Source organism: Amblyomma maculatum, chromosome 4 (assembly GCF_055883805.1).
Source record: "Amblyomma maculatum isolate TAMU_Amacu chromosome 4, ASM5588380v1, whole genome shotgun sequence".
Classification (NCBI taxonomy): domain Eukaryota; kingdom Metazoa; phylum Arthropoda; class Arachnida; order Ixodida; family Ixodidae; genus Amblyomma; species Amblyomma maculatum.
The window spans coordinates 39,567,337-39,591,845 of record NC_139347.1 but is presented as its reverse complement, the minus strand read 5'-3'; the positions used below and the strand labels follow the sequence as shown (position 1 = coordinate 39,591,845).

General features: G+C 47.0%; 1 protein-coding gene across 1 annotated transcript; it reads right to left on the bottom strand.

Moving 5' to 3' along the window:
• On the bottom strand, positions 1-9,350 carry LOC146190783 (uncharacterized). The gene is made up of 4 exons (XM_084599840.1): positions 9,167-9,350; positions 7,356-7,490; positions 6,360-6,517; positions 1-256 (listed from the first exon to the last, which is right to left on the bottom strand). The coding sequence occupies exons 1-4, from the start codon at positions 9,308-9,310 to the stop codon at positions 25-27; spliced, it is 669 nt and encodes a 222-aa protein (XP_084455966.1). The 5' UTR covers positions 9,311-9,350; the 3' UTR covers positions 1-24.
• Between the last annotated feature and the right edge of the window lie 15,159 nt (positions 9,351-24,509).

The window sequence follows — 24,509 nt, the reverse complement described above, 5'->3', positions numbered from 1 at the left end:
CCGGTATAGACAGGCGCCCAATGCTCAGCTGCAGCACCTGGTGATGGCGGCTCCCAGGCACTCGAGCAGAAAGGCGGCGAGCGCGAATTGGAGCAGCAGAGTGTAGAGGACGAAGACGGACTCGAGATCTTCGAAGTGCAGCATGCGGCCATCGATGCCGCCCTTGTCACCCCGCCGCAGCCAGCACTCGTTTGGGCCCGGGGACACGTCCCGCATGAAGAAGTCCACCAGGCCAGTGTCCACCAGCCAGCGAACCCTGGTCAGGACAGCGAAGACCATCGGACTTCGGAGAGTGCTTCAGGGCACTGTCTACAAAGCGCTTTTCTACAAAGTGCGCGCCGCTGCATTCAGTCCGGCCGTGTTCAGGGCTAGCTAAGCTACCCCGCCATGGCCTCAATCGCACGTGCCTGAGACACGGGTCGCGGCACGCTTTTCATTCGGGGCACTTAAAGACGTTAAGGAAATTAATCGAACCAGCTTGGCTTTCTGCGTCACTCATTAGCTTCATGGGTCGCATGTAAGGCTTGCCAATCTGTTTAGCGTTCCCATGCGAGAATAAATGTTATCACAGTTACAGTTGATTACAGTTGTTAACCAAGTGATGACGATGAGTATTAATATCATGTGACTACGAAAATCTGTGTAGCAATTTTCTTTTGAGTAGTTGCTGTGAATGCATGACTGTGCTTAAGAAGATGTTAATACTAACTGTTCCTCGTGCAATGCCCGCTGCGCCAAAAAAAAAAAAGGGGGGGGGGGGGGGGGGGAGGTCGTTGAATTTGAGACTGTTCCAAGAATCAGATTCTGCCCTCACATTAGTTTTCGTAGTAGTATAAGTCTGAACCTCTTATGGTATTCTCTAAAAACACAGGATTTTTCGTTCTCTCTTCGGTCTTGCGCAGTCGGTTCGTAATTTTGTGCCATCTTACGTAGATGCAACGTAAGACGCTACCCTATTCGATTATACTACATCTGACATGAGCTAAGGGAGCAAAACAGTATCTATATTTTATTTGACAAATCGACATAGCCTCGTTCTATCGCGACATTTTTTTTTTTTTTGTATATAGTGGATCTTCACAACCTCTGCACAGCTTGACCCTGGGCATTACTAGTGCTTCAATACAAAAAACATAAAGAGTGCAAGACCAGAGAATGAGAACACCCCGCATGCGCTTTGCGCTCTTTTTTCTCCTGTCGAGAGTCGTTCTTAATCCTGCTTTACCGAAAGGCCTATAAGTCTATATTCCCTTAAATAATCAACGTCTTTCGACGTTGCACAGAAATTTCTTTCCTCGCACGGTGACTGGGTACGTCCGAATATAGTAAGTGCTTAGCTCACTTATGATTTAGGATGGACATTTGGGCGAGTTGGTACATTTGCATAGTGAGTGGTAAAGCGCTAAGACACGCAGCACGTCTGTTGTGATTCTCTTCTTGTGTGCTTCGTGTCTTCGCGCTGTACCACCCACTATTCACTTATGGATGCAAGAACCAAGAAAGTCGAATAAACCGCTGCTGCTGAAAGCTTTAAGCACCACATGGGGATGTAGTTGTTATGTTGGAGTTTTCTGATGCTTCGTAACACAATTCCCAGTTCAGTCGAAAAAGTGGGACATTGCAGCGGGCGGAGCCATAAGTCGGCGCGGCGCAGCTTGTGTTACTGGCGATTCTTGAGGGAGAAGGCTTGCTATAAAAATTTGACGTTGTACACGTCAATTCACGTTGTTGCATGCAAACCAGAAACAATAGAGCATATCCTTATTCGGTATGAAGCCTCCATCACACAGTGCACGATACTGCTCCGGGAACCACAGAAGCACTGGGCTTAGAACAGCAAGGCATTCATTTAGTAAAAAGCAGTAAGAACCAAGAGGTGAGAGAGTCATTTAAAAAATGGGAACAAAATGGGCGTTTAATTCTAAGACATGGTAGGATTTAACAGGTATGCGACATTTACCTCCCTCTCTACAGTGATCCCCTTCATGGATCACTGCCTTGTCGTGGCGGAGGGGCTTGCGAAACTCGATGAAGTCGTGAGCTCTGCTGTGTAGGGCCACCCAAGATAGACAGGTCACGGCAGAGAGTTCTGACAAAATGTGATTCACTGGAGAAGGTAATGGCAACCCACTCCAGTATTTCCTGCCAAGAAAACCCTATGGCCATGTCACAATACCATTAATGATATGGCGCCGGAAGATGCGCCCCCCAGGTTGGAAGGCGTCCCACATGTTACTGGGGATGAACAAAGGGCGATTCCTAGTAGCTCCAGGACGAATGAAGCGGCTGGGCTAAAGCCAAAAGGACGCTCAGTTGTGGATGTGTCGGGAAGCGACCGGAAAGTTCGATGTTGCAAGGAGATATACCACATAGCAACATGGAATGTAAGATCTATGACGCAAGGTAAACTGGATATCGTCAAGCGAGAAATGGACAGATTGAACATTGATATCTTGGGTATCAGCGAGCTCAAGTGGACCGGAATGGGAGAATTTAACTCCGGCGACCATTATGTCTTTTATTGTGGGCACGAATCCAAGATAAGGAATGGGGTCGCTCTCATAGTAAACAGAAGAATGGGCAAAGCAGTGCTAGGGTACAACCCCAAAAACGACCGAATGATGTCACTTCGGATCCAAGGTCACCCTTTGAACATAAGTTATCCAAGTCTATGCACCGACCACTACTGCTGAAGAAGCTGACGTTGAGAGATTTTATGCGGACCTACAATGCCTTTTAGATCGCACCCCATCATCAGACGTCGTTTTTCTCATAGGAGACTGGAATGCTAAGGTAGGGAGTGAAGAAATATCCGGAATTACAGGCAAGTTCGGTCTTGGTGAGCCAAATGAAGCTGGGCAGAGGCTAGTAGAGTTTTGTCAAGAAAACAACCTGACCATAGCGAATACTCATTTTCAACAGCACAAGAGGCGCTTGTACACATGGACTTCACCGGACGGTCTGTACAGGAATCAGATCGATTATGTTATTTGCCGGCAGAGATGGAGAAGCGCTATACAAGCAGTAAAAACAAGGCCTGGGGCCGATTGTGGCACCGATCATCAGCTTCTTGTTGCCAAAATTAAGCTTCGATTGAGGAAAACGCAGAAAACTAGAAGGCCTTTCAGGTATGATCTGGATCAAATTCCATTAGAATATGCTGTGGAGGTGAGGAATCGATTTCAAGAATTAGATCTAGAAGACAAAGAGCCCGAAGAGATGTGGACTGATGTTCGTGATATAATACAAGAAGTTGCTACTAAGGTAGTTCCAAAGCAAAAGAAATGCAAGAAAGCAAACTGGTTATCTGAAGAGGCTTTGCAAATAGCCGAGGAAAGGAGGATGGCAAAAGTTATGGGGGAAAGAGAAAGATACAAGGTTCTCAATGCGGATTTTCAGAAAATAGCAAGGAGAGATAAGAATGCCTTCCAGAACATACAGTGTCAAGCAGTTGAGGACAACAGCCAATTAAGGAAAACAAGAGCTCTGTATAAGACAATAAAAGATATCAAAGGAAGCTTCTGTGCTAAGCTAGGCGTGATAAAGGACCAACGAGGCAAGGACCTCACTGAAGCCTCAGAGATAAAGAAGAGGTGGCAGGAATACACAGAAGAACTGTACAAGAAGGATCCGAATGTGCAAACCCAACATAAGACGGTTGTGATCACTGATCTCGAGCCGGGAATCCTGAAGAGTGAAGTTGAATGGGCCTTAGCCAGCCTTGCTAAGAACAAAGCTAGCGGAATTGATGGCATTCCAGCCGAGTTACTTCAAAACCTCAACCATGACGCTGTTAACATTCTGCATACATTATGTCAGAAGATTTGGACAACCCTGCAGTGGCCACAGGATTGGAGGAGGTCAGTTTACATCCCCATTCCAAAGAAAGGCAGTGCCAAAGATTGTTCCAACTACCGCACGATCGCGCTTATTTCACATGCTAGCAAGGTGATGTTGAAAATCCTCCAAGGTAGGCTGCAGCAGTATGTGGATCGGGAGCTTCCGGACGTGCAAGCTGGGTTTCGCAAGGGCAGAGGAACTAAAGACCAAATTGCCAACCTTCGCTGGATCATGGAAAAAGCAAGAGAGTTCCAGAAACCCATCTACCTCTGCTTTATTGATTATGCGAAAGCGTTTGACTGCGTAGATCATAGCAGATTGTGGCAAGCTCTCCAAGAGATGGGAGTTCCAATTCACCTCATCTGTCTCCTCAGGAACCTGTATGAAGGGCAAGAGGCCACAGTCAGAACTGGGTATGGTATTACTGATTGGTTTCCGATTGAGAAAGGAGTGAGGCAAGGCTGCATACTGTCGCCTTGTCTATTTAACCTATATGCAGAGTGCATCATGAGGAAGGCCGGTCTGGACGAGTCTTCAGCTGGAGTGAAGATTGCTGGAAAACGTATCAACAACCTTAGATATGCAGATGATACCACTTTAATGGCAGAAAGTGAAGTGGAACTCAAGAGACTTCTGATGTGCGTACAGGAAGAGAATGACAAGTTTGGGCTTAAACTGAACATTAAAAAGACAAAGATCATGGCGTCTTGCCCTATCAAGTCCTGGAGCATCAAGGGACAAGAAGTGGAAGCTGCGACAGATTTTCTCTTCTTGGGCTCGAAGATTACCTCGGAAGGAGACTGCAGCCATGAAATTAGGAGACGCCTGCTTCTGGGAAAGAGAGCAATGGTTAGTCTTGACCGCCTAGTAAAGAGCAGAGACATTAGTCTGCCAACCAAGATCCGTATAACTCGTGCTATGGTCTTTCCAGTTGTGATGTATGGATGCGAGAGTTGGACTGTGAAAAAGGCTGACCGCCGAAGAATTGACGCGTTTGAATTGTGGTGCTGGCGAAGACTCTTGAGAGTTCCTTGGGCTGCCAGAAGATCAAATCAGTCGATATTGTCGACCATAAGCCTTGACTGCTCATTGGAGGGTCAAATTTTAAAGTTAAAGCTCAGCTACTTTGGTCATCTGATGAGAAGAGAAGTCGCTGGAGAAATATTTGATGTTGGGAAAGGTTGAGGGTTGCCGGAGAAGGGGTAGGCAGCGAACGCGATGGTTAGATGGCATCCTCGAGGCACTGCAGATGAAGTTATGTGATGTTAGGAAGATAGTGAGAGACCGGAAAGCGTGGCGTGACATGGTCCATAGGGTCACGAAGAGTCGGACACGACTGAACGCCTGAACTGAACTGAACTACAAAATTAATCTGTCCGTCCGTCTGTTTGTGTGTCCGTATGTATGTATGTATGTATGTATGTATGTATGTATGTATGTATGTATGTATGTATGTATGTATGTATGTATGTATGTATGTATGTATGTATGTATGTATGTATGTATGTATGTATGTATGTATGTATGTATGTATGTATGTATGTATGTATGTATGTATGTATGTATGTATGTATGTATGTATGTATGTATGTATGTATGTATGTATGTATGTATGTATGTATGTATGTATGTATGTACGGACGGACGGACGGACGGACGGACGTATGCATGAATGCATGCATGCATGTCTGTCTGTCTGCCTGTCTGTCCGTCCGTTATTGTACATTCGACATAAGGAATTCGACAGCGCTTCAAATGCAGAAATCCATCTAATACGTAGAGTAACGTCAAGTTAAATTTAGAAAGTTTTCTTGAGAACAGCGTTCTGAATACGTGCGTCTGGAACACTGTTCTGCCTGTATTCAAATGTGGAAGTGTGTTCTTCATGGGCTTTGTGAGTATAGGAAATCGGGAAGTTCTGCCCCTTTTTTTTTCTTCCTCCACAGCATAGCTTTTAATAGCCTGGCTTTAACGGGTCGAGTCAGTCGTAAGAGCGGGGAAGGCGAGCCCATTTTGACAATTGTGCATCTGTTCATAGACTCGGTACAAGCGAATCAGTTCGGTCGTTGAACACCCTCGGTAGGGCGACAGCACGAGTAGTACGCTGGCTCCTTCTGTTGAGCCTATCTCAAAAGCCTATTACTAGAAATGGACAGGAATAACAGAAATGGAAGGGTGAATAATAAAAACATAAGCGCAGTGAAATTAAAGTGCCATTTGCGGATGGCCTATCGCTGCAGCTGACCATACAACGTTTATTCTAGCCCAACAAGCTGACTATGACTAGTTCCAACATTGTCCGGCCCTTGTAAGCGCCCAGTATGTCGCGCTTGTTGGGAATGTTACCACCACTGTTTGTGGGCAACTCAAAGTCTAAAATGCAGATTTTAGGGTCGTTGCGCTTCTGCAGCGAGCCACATCGGACAATGGTTAGATGCATTGTTCAATTCCCATTCTATGGTCCGTTCCTTCCGGTCTCTTAGGCAGTTTTCTTCTGGGCGATGATATTCCTCGCTTACCTGTTGTTCATCTCCCGGTGGATTAAGGGGTCGAAGTCTTTGCGAGCCACCCAGGCGAACACCAGTGTTCCCAGCGATTCCTCGCTGAAGTAAAAGAAACCTTGGCCCATGTAGGCCGGGCAGTTGCGCCGAACCTGGTCCTCAAGCGTGCCTTTCTCCTGCACAGATAGTAAAACCGGTAGAGGCGTCCATCGTTCACCGACATGAGCGCAGTGCCGTCCCACGTCATTAAAACTTCAAAGGCTGATGATGCGCATCAGGGCGGATCGATTTGTTCCGACCATCACCAAACCTCATTGTTGTCAGGATTACTTAATCCCTGTAATATTAACGCGATATCGTTACAGGCCCCGTTCACCTAAAATCCGGCTCGGCGGCCGTCCGCTGGTTTTGGAGCTGTGAGCGGCACGGGTGTGGCGCTGGCAGGCGTTAGCTGGCAGCTGACATAGCCGAGCACTAACTGGGCTTAGGATTGCTTGACGTTACGTATGGCAGGAGTTGCTAACTCGGGCCTCTCCTTTCAGCCTGCCAGGACTCTTCTATTAGCGTTACCCCTATAGGCCAAGCAGGCAGGTTCATACGGCTTGGTTAAAGCGGGTCTTTACATGTGGGTTGGTATCCTATGCTATCACTTCGTATCCTTAAAGGCGGAGCTTAAGTGTCCCCCATATTTTTTTTATGTTTAAAGCATTATGTTATTCACGTCGCTCAGCGTCATGAGGAGTACATACATAAGTGCCTGATCTCGTCCGCTTGTAAGTTTGTCGAGAAAATATTCAGTTACAAACCACGTAAAAAACTTTGGTTAAAACGTTTCGGAACAGTGGCCAGGGCATATTTTAGCATACTTTTGCATTTCTAGTTTGCGGCAGCATCCATAGCAAGTATTCCTGCTGTGTTTCTTTTCTGCAACTTTCAAGATAAGCCCATTTGAAAGAAGAAAGACAACGACCCCTGTTGAGTTGCAATATTTCATTTCTTCGCCTCCTTTCTCACCTCCTGCAGCATGACGGCCTTCCGGGTGAGTACGTCGCGAAAGTTGCTCTCCGTGTAGATCTGGGTCGGGTGGAGCTCGCCTCCGGTGCGCTGCACCTGGTCGTACACGGCCAGGTACGACTCGTGGCCCATGTACTGCGCCGTGAGGAACCGAAAACCCATAACGCATACCCATCAGTGTCATCACATATCTTCAAATTAATGCAAAAATAATAGCACTTAAAGCGGCACAATTTTTACTGGTATGAGAATTGAATGTTCCTTTCCATACTCAAAGACAACCTAGAGCAATAGAGAGACCGGACGAAAACAGATGGACAGGTGCAATTACAGGCGCTTCGTCTCCGTCCTAAGTTGTTTTTAAGTATGAAAATAAGCACACAATTTTCATACAAAAAAAAAAGGCCCATCGTGACAATATATTGTCCATCTGTTATTATCCCGTTTGAGTTTTGTTTTAACTACGATAAAGCACCTCGTACAGCAACATGCTCTAATTAACTGCGCATTTTAAGCTGATCTATATTGCACGTGCCGATCATACGAAGCAAAATGGCCCCGTGATTGAAATGTACACCTAAAATAAGGAAGCAGGACCACTACAAGTAAACCAATTCCACACCATTGGACGGGGTTGAAACTTGGAACTGTCGGGTTCGGAGATAGCGCTTAATTTCGACAGCTTGCTTGAGGTGTGCACACTGCATAGTGTTCATGCTTTTTTTTTTCCTACATTATACCGGAGCGAGAGTGAAAACTTCTACCCATTTTTATAAGTCCGACCGACGCTTTTCCAGAGAAAAGTTTTGCTATCTCTTTTTGTCCTGTTTTGAGCCACCTTGTGGGGGTTTTTTTTTTTCATCTATGCTTGAAAAAAGAAACAATTATAGTGATTTTGAATTAGATGCACCTCTGCAGCCTGAAGCACGGACATGATACGTGCAGTACCTGCTATTCATAAACGTGCAGCTCATCGCTCCGCGTATAAGAAATAAAAGACTTCCGCTTATAGGTAGCCGCAATCATTAAGCTTGTTATAAGTACTCAGGGGCCCTATTTTGTGGCGACTAATCTTTTGATTGATGTCTTGCCATTTTTCACTGGCGGGAGAAGCTTTTGATGTCAAAGCTGAAATAGATCATTAAACGACCCACGGAAAGACCAGTTTTCTGTGCAGTAAGAGAGCTTAATTCTGAATCCTAACCTGTGCTATAGGAATAAAAAAAAATCCTCGAAGTTATAGCCCTTGAGACGGCATAATATAGCGATCTTTTTTCAATGCTATCCCGTTTTTAATACCGTTTCTTTTACATATTTTGGCTTAACGCTATGCTCTCGACATCGTTGGCTTTCAGCCGCTGACGAGGAGGAATTTCCGGACGTGGCATTGTTGGGCCAATCACAGAAGGCTGAAAAAATATAATGATAAACTAGAATAACAAATGAAAAAAAAAACACACAATAACAATACCAGAAAAATAACACAAAGAAATGTCTATATTGTACAACTCGAGTTGCTTTACGTTAGGATTCTTTCTAATTTTCGTTGCTTTAACTCTTTTCCACGTGGAATCCCGGCTTTGATAATGAACGCGTCAATATGCATGCCTTACCGACTGCATTAATCTTGATGTCACTTAGGACATCATAAGAACGAACGAGGAAGTCATTCTTTGCGAAACATAGCCCCTGGACTCTAATTGCCGAACTTGGTTTTGCATTCAAGACGTTCTACCTTTGTCCCTGCTAATTAAGCGGCAACGTGTGACGCGAACTGTGCATGTGATACTGTCGGAATGGCGGTTAGTGACCATGAAGAGCTCGGTGAATCCAGCTCCGCCGAAGAGCAGGATTCGAGTGTTCGGGTTTTGCAGCACGTCGGCCGTGGTGCGGATGCGCGGCGCCTCAATCTTGACAAGCAGGTCTGCGCGCATGCTGGCAGTGAAGAAGTTCATGGCGAAGAAGCCGCACACCAGCCACAGGCAGTGCAGGCCATGGAAGGCCGGCCCACCACCCAGGTGCTCCACCGGCGATTCTGCAGTTGGAGTACCGTCGTAAGGAACGTTCGTCACGAGCGGGTTAAAAACTATCTTTTTGGCGCGTTTTACGCCCATTTCCGGCATTTTTAAAGCGATATATTATTGAGTTACTGTCGTTTAAGACCTATGCCACTATCAAAGACGACATTCTTTGACTGGTCGAGACAGGGATGACGTCATCGAGGTTACCGGACAAAGAAGGACTAATCACAGACGCTCACCCCCAGGAGTATGGTCTCTTGACCCACTCGGAAGAATTGAAGTCCTACATCAAATTCCATTGGTTGTATTGGGGAGTGTGCTGACGAATACAGCATCGATACTTGCGCAGATACTCAAAGGACGACGCAGCGGAGAACTCATATGCTATCGCGTTCACTCTCAAGGAGCCTTCAGTCTTAACGCTCAAAGAAGATGGCTGAAGTCATGTGCAATATTTTTTTCACTCCAAAAATTCTTGTTTTGTGCCGTGCCTGTGTCGTTGAGAGTAGCGGTGATCATAGTGGCTATGAGTTGGCGGCTGAACTGGGCATTGCCTGCCACTGAGAGGTGGTGACGCTAATGTTAGTAATACGCATCTCAATGCCAGTGCGCTTAGAACATTGCCTCAGCCGTCTTTGTGCAATCTGATAGATTCGTACTAAGATCTTAACTGCAAGCTTACTGCACATCTGAAAGTTGACTAAAGGGGTCTCGCAGTCAAGCATCAATTTGAAAGTAAGCACCTCTAACATGCACTAGTGGCTTCGTAGATCAAGTTCCACGCCGAGTTCGAATTCAAGCTCGTGTCTAGTAGGAGAGCGCGGTAAAGTGGAAGGCACGTACGTACGTTTCTGCATTGTGCCGGCGAAGTAGATGAAGAAGATGTCTCCGTACTTCCGCAAGAATCCGTCCTTGCGCCGCGGACCAGAGGGCCTCACTAGCTTGACGCTCAGGTAGCTTAGCAGCAAGATGGACAGTCCCACAAGCACCCAAAGCTAGAGAAAGAGAGACGAGAGAGACGATAAACGAGATAGATAGATGGATTTATTGAAAGGAAAAGGCAGCGAGGTTGGCCGGAATAGTTCAAATCTGGCCTGCTACTCTGCACTGGGGAAGGAGAAGGAGAGAAGAAAGAAGATCATGATGGGTGACGATGTGGGAGAAGGCATATGAAATACATATCTACAGACACAGTGGCTTGCTTTACAAGCGCGAATCAAGTCCGCTGGCGCACAAAAAACGGCAAAGAGCACGCACTGCCTGGACACCCTTCCCCTTGTCCTGCCAAGCGCCCAGCAGTAGTTCTTCCCATGATAAACGAGAAATTGCTCACCCCTCCATTTGGAGCGAGGTTCATTTCTGCGTCATTCTGAGAGCTCGTGCTGCTGATAGAGATGTATGCATTGCTCCAGAATTGGATGTACACGTTTTTGGAAAGCAGTTCTCAAACAGCGGAATAGTAAAACATGCACCATAGGAGACGATAGTGCAGACTACATACCCTGGCCGCTTCCGTTGTCTGTGAGGGCCCTATGTTTGTAAGCATGGTGTTAGTCTGTGTATGCTGACCATATAACATCTTTCATCGTATCACCCATTACAGTGTGCAATTCCCAACATTATTCTGTCTACATGATGGGTGTAGTGAAGTAAAAATGTCTTTTTTTAGCCTTGCAGTCTATAGTACTAAGGATGTAGACTGTATAGACCATTTTACGACCCTAGGAGAAACCGGTTTGATTGGGCTGTTAAGGGGTGGAGTCGTCAACACTTTCCTGTGCTAAGAGAGCGGCCTAGCTCCCCAATATGACAGCACCCTTCACCCCTTTGTAAAATGGTGTATATACTGAAGGGTATGGCAAATAAAATAATTCTTCAAAAATGATTGCAATCAACAGAGTCCATTACCCAAAGCTAAAGTATGCCATTAGCTGCCTTTAATGTTGCTAACTATGTCGTTCAGTACTGCAAAGTAACCAGTACAGACAAATGAAAGGAAAACAAAACATTTCTCTAACATTTTCCCGAGTTCACTATACCGCACCTTTGACCGTTTCAGAAAGGAAATGGCTCAGCATTTAATGTCTTCCTATCTTCCAGATGCCATTTCGGAAACGCTAGAATGGAACAGGCACACTGAAAGGTGGACTTGAATGAGTGCTGCCTGTGGTCATGTGGATTTTCATAGCTCTTGAGATGATGTTGGGGCACTGACCAGTCTGATCTGCCTATATTTTGAGAAGCCGTGGACAGTATGGCACTTGTTCACTGTTTTTGTCTGGCCCCTTGGCAGCAACCAAAGCGGGGTGCCCGAGTCTTCTCTTTCAAATGAGGCTAGTGCAGAAGCAAACGGTGAGGAACGTTTTGGGGCTCCTGCTCCTCACTTCACTTCAATCTCAAGGCGCCGCCAGATTGCAGCAACCATGTCTTCGCTTTCTCCAATGAAAGGCCCAAAGGCAGATTTGCTGCACTTCGTGTGAAAAGCAGGTGAGCACTGCTCAGGGTTTACAGCACATGGTCTAAGCGTTATGCAGGGACATTCGATCATACCATTTGGGAAATTGCTTTAAAATATACGACTACGGTCAACGACCACATGCAAAAAACGCACCATTTTACTGATATTTCTCGAATCAAGAGGGTCAAGGGTGAAGTACCAGGCTTCCAAAACTCTGCAAACATTAGCAAGATGGCTTTGAAAAGAGCTGTTCATAAACTCAGTATGCAGCCGACAGCCCGTTTATTATGTATGTATCGTCAGGGCAGCCGATGTTATTGCTTTAATGTATTGAAGAACTTGTTGATTGTTGTTTGGACGGCCTTCCGTTTTCATGTGATTATTCGCCTCGATATGACTGAGCACTCTATACCAATGAAAGTGTCAACAGTGCTCGCGTCATCTCGGCGCTCGTAGGTAGTGCAGCCATTGGCCCCTTATTTTCAACGTCAGAGTCTTCGAATGCGCCACAACCTGACGGACTATTTTCTCTTCGGTTAGTTCTGCGCAGAAGTTGAGTTCGTTGTCAGCGGTGACGAACTGTTCAAAAGTTATTTCCATGGGTGTGGGAACCGCAGCAGAGCGGAGGTCGTTGGTCACGTCGTCCATGGGCAGGGACACGCCAATCACGTCGCTTTCAGGCAAGTCTGCTGCCTCTGTGGCGAGTACAAAGCCCGTGTGGTGAAAACAGTTGAGAATCGCGTCTTGCCTCACTGCCTTCCATGTATCCGCAAGCTTTGCGACAGCAGAACGAAGGTCAAAGTTGCAGCCTTTACCATTTTCTGCGCAGCACCATGTGGTTTAGTACCCGTGTGGTCTGCGCAAACGAAACGGCGCGCCTCTGGAAACTCTGGCGAAGGCCCTGGTGAACATAGCCGGCGTGGCCAGACCAAATCTATGTGTGACGGCTAGATTCAGCCAGTTGTGGTTCAAAGTTGTGATAAGCTTCAGCTGCAAGTCGATTTTCTTCGCAGACTGGGAAATAGCCATAATGGCGGCTTTGTATGACACAGTTGTGGTTTCTGACCTTCCGTCGCGCCAAAAAGTCCGGAAAATTAGACGGCGGGGATCGAGGTTCGAGAGTCCGAAATTTCAGATGTCGTTATACATTGATTATGTGGGGCACGCGGCGGAGTTGCGAAGATATCGGAAATATCGGGCATGTCCGGAAATTCGGTCGTTAACTGTAGTCCCAGAGGCCGCATTGCCGGAGGTTTCGAAAGAAGCCGATAGAGGTTGTTGCTGCTTGTTGTTTCCATAAGGCAAGCGTTTTGTTTGCTTTCTTTAGCTCCTAGTTTACTTCTTAGATTTTTACATCGAGGCATATTTCTTGCTGCAGCTATCTCACTGATTTTGCTAGAGGTGCGCAAGTATTGAAAATTTCAAATTTGAATCGAATATGAGTATGAGAAAAAAAGTGGCTTAGAGTATTGAATATCTGATCAGTCCAGGTGTGAACTGGGAAATGTGCTTCAGAAATGGGCTTACTCATTAATTGCGGCTTTGGTTAACAATGGAATTGATTTAATAGCGCCCAATCCACTGAACCAAATCAGCAGTACAGCCGCAACTGCACACCTGACTAAGCATCCACCTGTCAGAATGATCCAGTGTTGCCTGCTTATTTAGTTCTATTCATACATTGCACGACTTAGAAGCTAGCCAAAATTTTCCGCATGTTTTTCGACAAAGGTGTGCATATTCTTCAAATGCCTGTGCATTCTCTATGGCTCTAAGCTCCTTCAATATCTGCTGTGTTAGGTGTCCTGCATATCTACTCATCCGGAGCGAGATAATATCTCAGGCTTATGTACCATCCATGGCCTTGATCTGCCACTGGGAACATACTCTCATGACTGCCTTGTGCAAGACAAGTGGCAGTAGTGGCAGTACACAATAAAACCTGATTATAAGAAAACCGGGTATGGTGAAGTATGCTTTATAATGAATTAGAAGCTCTTGGATGATTAATCATGCAAAATATGCATTTTACAGTGAAACATCACTCTTTACGTGATACCCTTTAATTGTCTCTGTGGGTGTACCGATAGTGATTCGTGTTTATTGCACGTCGACAGGTACATCGAAGGTTCGAAAACGTCATTTGAGCCTGATGCCTTGTTCGTTTTCCACATCGATGTTGTGCTTGTGGCTAACCTTGAACAGTTGAACCTGTACCCGGAGATCCGTCGTTTAGATTCCATTCATGTTGACTGGCGAAAGTGTGTTTTGGTACGCGATTTTGATTTAACGGTGCAGTTTTTATGCTCCTTATTGGCTCTTGCCTCTTTTCGATGTGGTGTAGTTGCTTCTTGCTATTCAGTTCGTGTCCGTTTGTGATCAATCTTTGGTGCAATGGTCTCCATGTACAGAGTGCCGAGGTATCTGCCGGTAGACGTTGTCTGCAATGTGTTGCGCTCATTTCATTGGTCGTATTCCTTTTAGAGAATACAATAGTCTTGATAGGTGGTTGGATTTTCGCATGATTGAGGAATAGTTCAATATCTCGATGCTCAAGCTCCTAAACGCAGTGCAAGAACTCACTGATGGTGCCGCGTCGGAAATAGCTGCGAGCATGGGTTTTGCAGTATCTGATCGTACTCCTTGAATGAGCCAGTCCAGCACATCGTCGTTGGAAAGGACGTATAAGGCACATTTGATGCGTCGGAGAAGCGCGTAGATGTCGGTCACGCTTACGCTATCTTGTTGCGCTCTCGAGTCCACTAACGCAACCCACTGCCTGAAGAGTAGTTGTTTGTCGATTTCTTCGTTCGGCGTTTTTGCCCTTAAATTCAGCATTTCTCCCCTAACGATCCTTACGTTGTCCTTAGCGTGATATCTGTGGCGTACTTGACCTGCTCGATATTGTCGAGTCCTTCCTTCAGTTCCACTGCTGCTGTATTGATACCATTGAGCCATGTGGGGTTCGATCGTTTGGTATTTTAAGGTTGTCTGATCTTGTGTTGCCTAGTCCTATTGTTTCTTTCGGTTTGGAAACCCATTATGTATTCGAAGGTCCTATTTCGGCATCCAAAATTGCTAAGACATTACTTGATCGCGGAATGTCCCAAATTCTGGAAGGACCCTTTGTGTAAGTTCACTATAGCTTCGTGTGGGGTTTGCAGACGGGAGTGAGTAAGTGAGTGAGTGAGTGCACGTGTGCGTGCACCGAGGAGCAGTGCGGACCGGACGGGTGAAGAAAGTGGACGCGTCCACGAAGTCGGACGGACTGATCAAGTGAACCCTGCCGTTGCATGATCTCGCGCGCGGCCGAGAAAGACTGACGGAGAGCCTCCCCAAATAACTGATTAATCCTGTGGTCCTCAGTGTTCGTGTTGTTCACTGGGGCCATCAGTGTGGTCTGAGCTAGCGGAGCGTTTGTTTGGCTCTGTCGTTTCGTCTCTGCTGTTTGGTCGTTTTGGCTTTCCCGAACGACTGATAACCGACAACGCCACGTATTTCACATCGAAGGTGTTTCGTGATACGTGCGCGGATATGGATGTACGACAGCAGAAAACCGCGTGCTATCATACCCCAGTCCAACGTGAGCGAGCGCTGAGATCGGAATATAAAGCCGCTCTAGAGTGAATATGCGAAATCGCATATTTACCGGAATGTGCACTGGCACGCCATTTCCTTAGCTGTGCGCACGAACATCAAGGTCTCTGTGGGCTTGGTCGTAGCTCGCCTTCTGGCTTGCCCTGGCCTTCTCACGACTGCGGCTCGCCTCCTTAATGGCACTGGCTCATGATTCCACTGGCTCATGATGACCCTGGCACATGATGCTGCATGATGCCGCAGGCGTGGCTACCGTCCGAAGCGTTGCACCGGGCATTCCCGGTAAACACTTCGAGCCGGAAGAGTCTGAAGGCTGTGGCTACTAAACCTCCGTTCTTTTGAACGTATCCCCTGGCACATCCACCGATGCGGTTCGCGCTAGTATATTCGCGCCGGGAACTCCCGGCCAGCACCCGAACCTCGTGCCCAGTGGCAGTGGCTTCCAGGCTCAATCGCTCCGCCACGAAAACAGGTGCGACCGCCAATGCGGTTTGCCAAACGAGTCCGAACACAGACAAACTAGAATTACTCGTACAGCCATCGCCAGTCGGCGGCGGTTACTCTTCGCACCCGCAAATGCGGCGAGCGCTTCCCGCCTTTTGATGGAGAGGCATGCAGCGCACCCAGCATCGGGAGGACCCGAGCTGCATCACAAGATACCGCTCGTTGGCGAAGGCTTTACTCTCCCCGGAATTCAGTCGGGAGGGCCATTGGCCCCGATTTGACAACGTCCACAACAGCGGCACGCGCATCACACCAAATGGCTGATGAGCGCGCAGTATGTGGGGAAGAGAGCCGGTAATGCTGTATGCCTTCCTCGCTGGAACGCCAGCAGGGACCCACGTTGGTGCGTCAAAACGTGGGATTCTCTACGGGGCTGCGGCTCCGATCTGAGCCAAACACCGCTCCACTAGCTCAGACCACACTGGTAGCCCCAGTGAACAACACGAACACTGAGGACCAAAGGGTTAACCGTTTATTGAAGAGGCTCTCCGTCGGTCTTCGTCGGCCGCACGCGCGATCTTGCCACGGCAGGGTTCACCTGATAACCTCCGAAAGCTCCCATTCCTCCGGTACCGTGCCTTCTGTCCAGTAATTGTTTACGAAATTAGCAAATTCTTCTATTGCCTTGTCTCCCATATAGTGGCCCACGTAGTGGCGTTAAATTTGTCGTTCCTGGCAGCTTTGTTTCTGTTTGCTTCAGCTATTGTTGCTCATACTTTTTCTGTAATTGGTTCGTTTAGCTCAGAGTTATCTTTTCCATTGAACGCTTGGTCGCCTCTGAACGTTCGTGCGCACCCAAAGCACTTTTTCTTGAGTGCTTGTATCAGTGATCTGTTCCCAGGGAAGTATGTACCAGCTTTTCTATGATTTTGCTACTTCTTAGTTTAGTCTTTGTTACGGTTCTTAAGATGCTTCCCCAGTATAGCTTTGCTATCTGGTCCGCATATTCGGCCGCTTTTGTCGTAACTCAGGGTATTTTCAGTTTAAGCTTTCTGGTATACTTCTGTCCTCTGCAACTTCTTGTCAGGCTTCGCCGTGCTTCCCGCAGATGCAGTAGGCGCTTATGTACCTCCGGATGCTGAGTCGTGCAGCTGATAGCGCGATGCTATTTCGCCTCCACCAGCTCTTGGCTATATTCAAAGATGTATTTGATAGGTCCTGTTGATGCTCGCTATGTTTTCGTGCGTTTTGCTCTTTGGTGTGTCTCTTCCGACCTTGCCTGCTGCGACTTTGTGGCGATCGCTTCCCAGGTTTTTCATTTTGTCTCGAATTGCGCTTCCGCGCAGCCTCTTACGAAGGTGAGGTCTGGCGTCGTATCCACTGCTTGCGCTATTGCAGCTTCTTGTTGGGCTGGCGGGATGGGTTAGCCCGGATCAAACATTTCGACGAGTCGTCTTTTCTTTTCTTGCTTTCGATAGCTCCCGCTAGGGTCCATTGTTGAAACCGTCTAGAACTACGAGCGGTTTGCTCCGGCCATGTTGCTAAGTTAGTTTGGAAGTTTCTGTAATTTTCGGTTTCTTTTGTCTTGGAGGGTTGGGCACATTGACTAAGAATATGCTGCCTGTGCCTTTCTTTTGGTTTTTAGGCTCGATTCCTACAGTTATACGTATGACGTCCGTGTCTTTGACACTAAATTTATTCATCGCGGTCACTGTCCTAATTATGATGGGACTGTTTTGCCTGTTTCCCATGCTTCGTAGCTCTCGTGTCCCATGATGCATACTCTGCATTTGGGCCCATATTTCTCCAGGGCAATTACCCTTGTGTCATGGGTGCCATTAGGTTTGGTCTGTACTTCGACATTTTCTCTCAAGGTGTCAGCAATTTTTTTTTTCTGGCGTATTGTGCTTCTATCTGTTGGAACTGTCCTTGCGTTGGGGACTGGATCTGTAGAAGTTACGTTTGAAACTGTTGGAATTGTGCCTGCATTGTTCGCATCATCTGTTCCACCTCGTGCACTATTGGGTCCATGCTTGGAGTCCTTCCTTCCTTGTTCGCATTGCCTCTGCTCCTAGCGGGCCTTTGCCTGCCTTCTCTTGGGCAGGCTTCCAATCCTTCGACCTTGTCTGCATGTCATTTTTAGGGCTCCTTCTTTAAGGATCTTGTTTTCTTTCTTTAGCTATAGTTTGGCTTTTCTCGAGCGCTCAGAGTACTTCTTAGCTCATGTGTGATTTTTCTCTCAGCTTTAAACTCATACCTGGGTGCGGCGAAACATTAGCATAGCCTTTGCTATGCCAGCTCACCTTGTTCTTTTCTTATTCTTGCGGGTTCGGTCTCTCCTTCCCGCCTTGCCTTCTCCATCTGTCTGCAGGCTCGGACAGTCGTCTGCCTTTGCATTTTTTTTTTTTTTTTCATTTTTGCGTCCGCCCCGCCGGGGTGGCGCAGTGGTTACGGCGCTCGACTACTGTTTTCAAGGACGCGGAATCGAATCCCGGCCTCGGCTGCCGCTTTTCGATGGAGGCGAAAAGCAAGGCGCCCGTGTGCTGTGCGATGTCAGTGCACGTTAAAGAACCCCAGGTGGTCGAAATTTCCGGAATCCTTCACTACGGCGTCTCTCATAGCCTGAGTTGCTTTGGGACATTAAAACCCACAAACCAACCAACCAATCATTTTTGCGTCCTCCAACCGCTGACTGGGATCCGAATCTTGTTCTCGATCTGTCGTTGGTTCGGCTAACGGTGTATCCGTCTCCTTCAGGGCTAGGCCGTCTTTCCTAATGTTGGCTTCTTGTTTTGTTCTTGGTCATCCTCTGCATCATGTAGCCGTTGCACTGTCTGGCACTTGGCCTTTTTTATCTTCGTATTCTTTGTAGCCGGTGAAGGGGTCTCCTTCTTAGAGTGTGCACTTCCTACTAGCGCATTCGTGGTTTTCTTCGGGGTTCTGGATGCCGCATTCTCGGCACACATTTGTTCCTGGGGATAGACATGCATCCGAACGGTGTGTGTGAAAGATGGGGGGGGGGGGGGGGGGAGCGCAAGCAGCCCTGGTAGACCTGCTGTTTCAATCGATGCGGGTAGCAGCCCCGCCGTGGCTGTGCAATGTGTGGTGGGCCCACAAATGAGGGATCGAATTCCGGCCGTGGCAGCCGCTTTTCAATGTAGGCGAGGAGCCAGGCGCCCTTGTGCTGCGCCTTATCATTGCAGGTTAACTTCAGGTGGTCGAAATTTCAAGAGCCCTCCACTACGGCCATAGCCTGAGTCGCTTTGGGACGTAAAACCCCACAAACCGAACCAAAGAGATTCGAATAGCACTTGAATTCCGCTCCAGCATATATGAATTGTCTGCGTAAACCCTTGGCGCCAAAAATGATCATGGCTGTCAGCACCTTACTCGCCGAGCATTCTTGCCTTGACATTTTCTGATGCTGATTGGGGTCCGAACTAGATTTTCAAGAAGTTTTGTTGACGTGCATGTCTAGTCCGTGCACAACTCCCTGGATGACGTCCTCAGATGCCGCCGCCGAAGTGTTCACTATGTATCCGACTCCTTTGATTGCTAGTTGTCGTATTTGCTTCAAGATCGCCGCTGTCTTTGGTGACGGTGCACTTATTATACTATGTTCAGATTCAAGATATCAACTGCGTGCCTTTGCATTTTGGAGGGTGCCTGAGGGTGCCCTCCTGCTTCTTGAATAGCTTTCCGTTTTACCACCACCGTTGAGTATTGCCTGTTTCAAACCATGCTTGGGCCTCGTGGTGACTCTGTTGTCGCTCTGCGGTAGGGGCGGGTTTCTGCTGTTATTACACGTTTTATTTACTCGGTTTTCCTGTCGTCTTCTCCGTCTCCCTGCTCGGTCCGGCCTTTTCCAAGCCGTCGCCCTCTGGCTTCTGCAGCTGCATGCTTGTCGATTCTGGCATTTTAGATGTTTTTTTTTTGCTCGTTACAGCAGAACAGGTGTCCCGTCGTCTACGTCTTGACTGGCTCGGTCTTCGTCCCCTTCGTTCCTTATTCCCTGATATTGGCGGTTACCTTTTATATTTTGTCGTTTTCCATTTCCGAATTCTCGTTTGATACCGCTCCGATAATGCTTACACTCCAGTCATCGGGACTTGCAAACATTTTGTCTATCTGTTGTTGCCTTGGTACTGCTGCCGACGCCTCGGTGTTCAAAACTCCCGCGGCCGCCCTTTGGTTGCGCCACGTAAAAGTGGTGCGGCTGCTCTGGAACTTTCCAACTCAACAATAGGTCGAAAAATTGGCCTAGTGTTGAGATTCAAGAGCCTATGTACTAAACAGCGTGCGCTATTGGACGCTCTCAAGTACCCCCTGCCATACCTCCAAGTCGGTTGAAACTTCCATTTCCCGAGGAAACTGCTGGGAGGCCTCGCCAGTACAATACTTAAGCGCTGAATTTATAAAGGCACGGTGTCTAGTGCATTACGGCCCATATGCGGTACCAGATGCTTGTGATTTCTCAGAAGTGAAGGTCAGTCCTCGAAGGTATACTTCACTTTTCTGCAGTCTGTGTTAGTGCTATCGTCTCTTTCTATCTGGGAGCACTTTTGCTCTACCTTCGATAGGGAATGAGTGATTTAAGTCGCTGCTCTTCATTTTCCTCTTTGCTGGTCTTGAAGCAAGACTGCTCAAAACCTAAATGATCAGTCAGAACAGACTGTCATTGGTGCATCAGGGATGTACCATGCTCGGCAACTGGGGAAGCTAAAACTTGTTGGTACGTCTTGGAATACTTGCACCTGTTCGAGACCCCAGGCTCATTCTTCGCCTTTCTGAAGAATCTCTCTCAAGGAGAATTCTCATTGGGGATCTCAGTTTTGCAGGACTCGGGAGAAACATTTCAACACGATTAAGCATGCCTAAGATTGAATGAATTCTTTCATGTTACCTGGTGCGCTGAGGCTTCGAATTACTTACACCTTTACATGATCCATGTGAACGCCCTATGCCTTTAGTACCAATCGCAGGAAAGCTATCTCGCTTATAGCAAACTCGCTCTTTGTTTAGTCTTGCTTTTATTTCTAGCAGCTACTGAAGAACTACGATTTCTTCGGTCTTTTTGTCTGGATGTAGTTGACAACCTGGCTCACCCAGAATTGACACAGGTTGCGCGGAAATAGCTCTGGAGTTGAAGTGATGCCGAATGGTAGCGTACGCTCATAGCCTTATAGCGCGAACTGAATCTGGTGGGAGAGTTACATCTCCTATGCTTTTGGCACATCGTCCACAGTTGGAAAAATATGTAGTTCTCTAGTCCCAAACTTAATGAGATGCGTCAAATCGACACATAAACGTACATCGCTTGATGGCTTCTGGACTGGCACTATGGAAGCGCACCAGATGGTTGCATTTTTTACCTTGCGAATTATGCCTTGATTGTCCATGTTTTCGGGTTCCTTCTTTGAGCATTTTCTCCTGACGGGAATCGAAATCCTTCTCTGGGCTACGCCAACGTACAGTATCCAATCGTCAGTGAGACATGTGCTCACTCGTAGCCGATACCGGAGAAAAGCTGCTCGTATGCCATATACGCTGTAGTTCATCATTCGTTGCGACGGGGTCGATGAAACGGACAATGCCAAGCACCCAATCCATCGGCAATTCAAGCAGATGAGTCCAAAGATCGGCGACCACGCACCGCTTCTAGGAACTTTCATTGCATTTGGGTTTCGAGCGACAATTTTCACTTGGCTTACTTCATCGCGTTCTACTGCGGTTCTTACTCGTCACTCTTGAACGGCACTCAGACACTTTATGGTTTCATCGACACTCAGCTCGTTCAACCTGCCGCCTGCTCTCATACACGGCAGGGGATCTCAAACTGTGCTGTCTTGCGACTGTAATTCCTCGCGGCGACAAAATTTCCATGCTCTGTGCTTGGTGGCAAACGTTTGACTTGACGATATCTAGCTTGGTTTGGATCACCATGGTCTTTTCCCATTTACCCGCGTCGATGCCTATTGTTTCGGTTTGGGATTTGAGCTTGCCTTGCTGCCTTTAAACTACCTCAGTTATCCTGGTCCTCGAAATTGCAGTTGCCAATGTGATATTTGGGTCCATTTAGTTGTTTCAGAAAGTGGCTGGTTGAGCAGGCCTGAAATAAAGTGATCATGCACCAACCGTTCTTGCAAATCACCGAATCACCATGCCAGTTCGTGCAATGCCTTAACAGGATCGTTGACTCTTTCTCCCGCCTCTTATTTGCGCCACTTGAAACGAGCGCTTTCGTATATTACGCTTTTGTGAACATAAAGTACTCAGGAGTGTGCTTTTATGACTTCGAAGTTCTCAAGTTCTGTATCTGTGGCAGCCGGTACCGCAAGATTGCTCGTGCTTTTTGATCCATGATGTAAAGCACTGGTCTCACTTTTCCATCCTTCTACCCAAGACCTGAAGCACAACTGGAGTCCCCTAACTGCTCTATCCATGCCGGCCACTCACTGGAGTTTGTGAAGTCCCGCATTCAGTCCCGCTGATTGGGAGGTGCACTGCTCGAATTGCATTGCTTAATTGTTTTGGGTGAGTGCTCTCATAATCCTTGTGATAGACTTCATTTGCAAACATGGAGCAATTATTGACCTCTAATAGGCTACGTTTTACAGCTGGAGCGCTCCCGGCCAACCAAGTTGAAAAATTCGTTATGGGTTTCCTTATATATGACGATGCTCGTCTACCTCCTCGAGTTAGAAAGTTAATTACAGATGACTATCTGTGGAGACAATCGTACTGCTCAAGGCATTGCTGAAGAAAGCATGTCCTTGCTCTTCGGAAGGAAGATTTGTTCAGCCTAAGGTACTGTTGGTGTTCACGGTGGGCCCACTCAGCTCGCTAAGAACTGCAGCTCGGAGCACCATAGACTGCCTCGACACAATGCGATTGCTTATTTTGAGGACGTCCGCACTCCCGAGTGCCCCGCTGTCGTGAGATTTCCACCAAGGCTCAACATCTGGTACCCACTGGTGCGCTCAGCGTTAACGAAAACTTCCTGACGTCACAGTAGTAGTCTGCTGCCCCTCTTGTATTCTTTCGCGGACTGCTTTGCACAGTCGTCAAAAATTCTTTAGACGGCAATCAGTGGAAACTGCAAAAATTAAAAATTATATCTTGTTGAGGGACAAAGAATGACTGAGACTGCAGCCTTCCATCGAAATGCAGTAACGAACCATGCTGAGCGCATGGAGCGCATCGAAGCACGTGGGCTTGTACTCCTCGTCACACACGGTGTCCATGATGTCTCATTTTTCTGCAGCATCGGCAATCGTGCCTTCGTCTGCAAGCTCCCCCATGGTCTCAACGTCGTTGTACGTGCACACAAATTCGCCTACTGCTGCCTGATCACAAATAGTACTAGGAAATTCGAACAACTAGGTACACAAATCAGGATTCGCAGCGACTTCGTCGAGTTCGCCCGACAGACTCCATGAAATCACAGACCAGAATGTCGAAAGTTCTGCAAATCTTCCCTTTTGACATTATTCCACGAGCCACCAACAAGACTATTTCTGTAACCAGCCTTCATCGCGTGTATTATACCCTGGTTGAAGGATTGAAGACTCCCGTTCGGGGCAGGAAACGAAGGCGAATGTTCCTGAGGCCGTCATTCCATCGGTGAGTAGAGCAGTAGTCTGCAAGGAGCCAGACGTTGCGATCTTTGCCTACCAGGCCATAGTTGTAATTTATTTATTTCACTTTTTTACAGCAGACAAATACAATGTCTGGTGCAGAAATAGAAGCTAAAGGCAGTTGGAGTCTGACTAGGTCTGCTGCAGCATATATTTTATTAACAATCTTTTCCTTAAAACCAGGTATATTTAGATGAACATATGACAAATGTACCTGTTTAATAGCACAAACAAGCTAAGACTCATTGCATTTATAGATTGTGAAAAAATTTACACATAACGTAAAATGAACACATAAACAAATTCACAAGACAAGATGCACAGTAAAATTTCTGTGTTACACGAGAATTATTTTACAAAAGGAGGGAAGTTCATTTTTGTGCATATTTTATACCGGAGGACAACAATGTATCAATAATATGGCGTTTAAACACACGTGATGTACTGTACATTCAAAGTTGAACATTCTTAAATTATATATAGGGCGGCAGGTAAGTACTTGATAGGCCATTGTTTGCTTTCCATTACGTCTCGGATGTGACGTAGATAGGAATAACTGAACTGGAAATACACTAGCCTTATTATGAATTTGCAGTGCATTAACCAAATTGCCCGTAAGTTGCATGTATGCACACTTGGACCATGGTTGCTCAGTGGAGGCGCGCTTGGTGCGCTTGCATGCAGCTGCTGTGCATTAACTGTCAGAAAAAATACATATATCGCGTATTGGTATTTTCTTGCCAGAATGTAAAAATATAACGAAAACTGACCGGAGAGGTTCTTCGCCAGGCCTAAATGGTCAAAATATAATATTTTCGACGCATGGGCTTAACGACGGCATTCATCCAACGAGGTTTATGGCCCCAGGAGAATGCGTACCCGCTCCAGTCAATGAAGAAAGGCGGTAGATTCCAGTTCAGATTGAAGCCGTCTAAGGATTACGTGTTCATAGAGTTTGCCAAGACAACTTGTGAGAGAAATGGGGTGTAGGATGTCT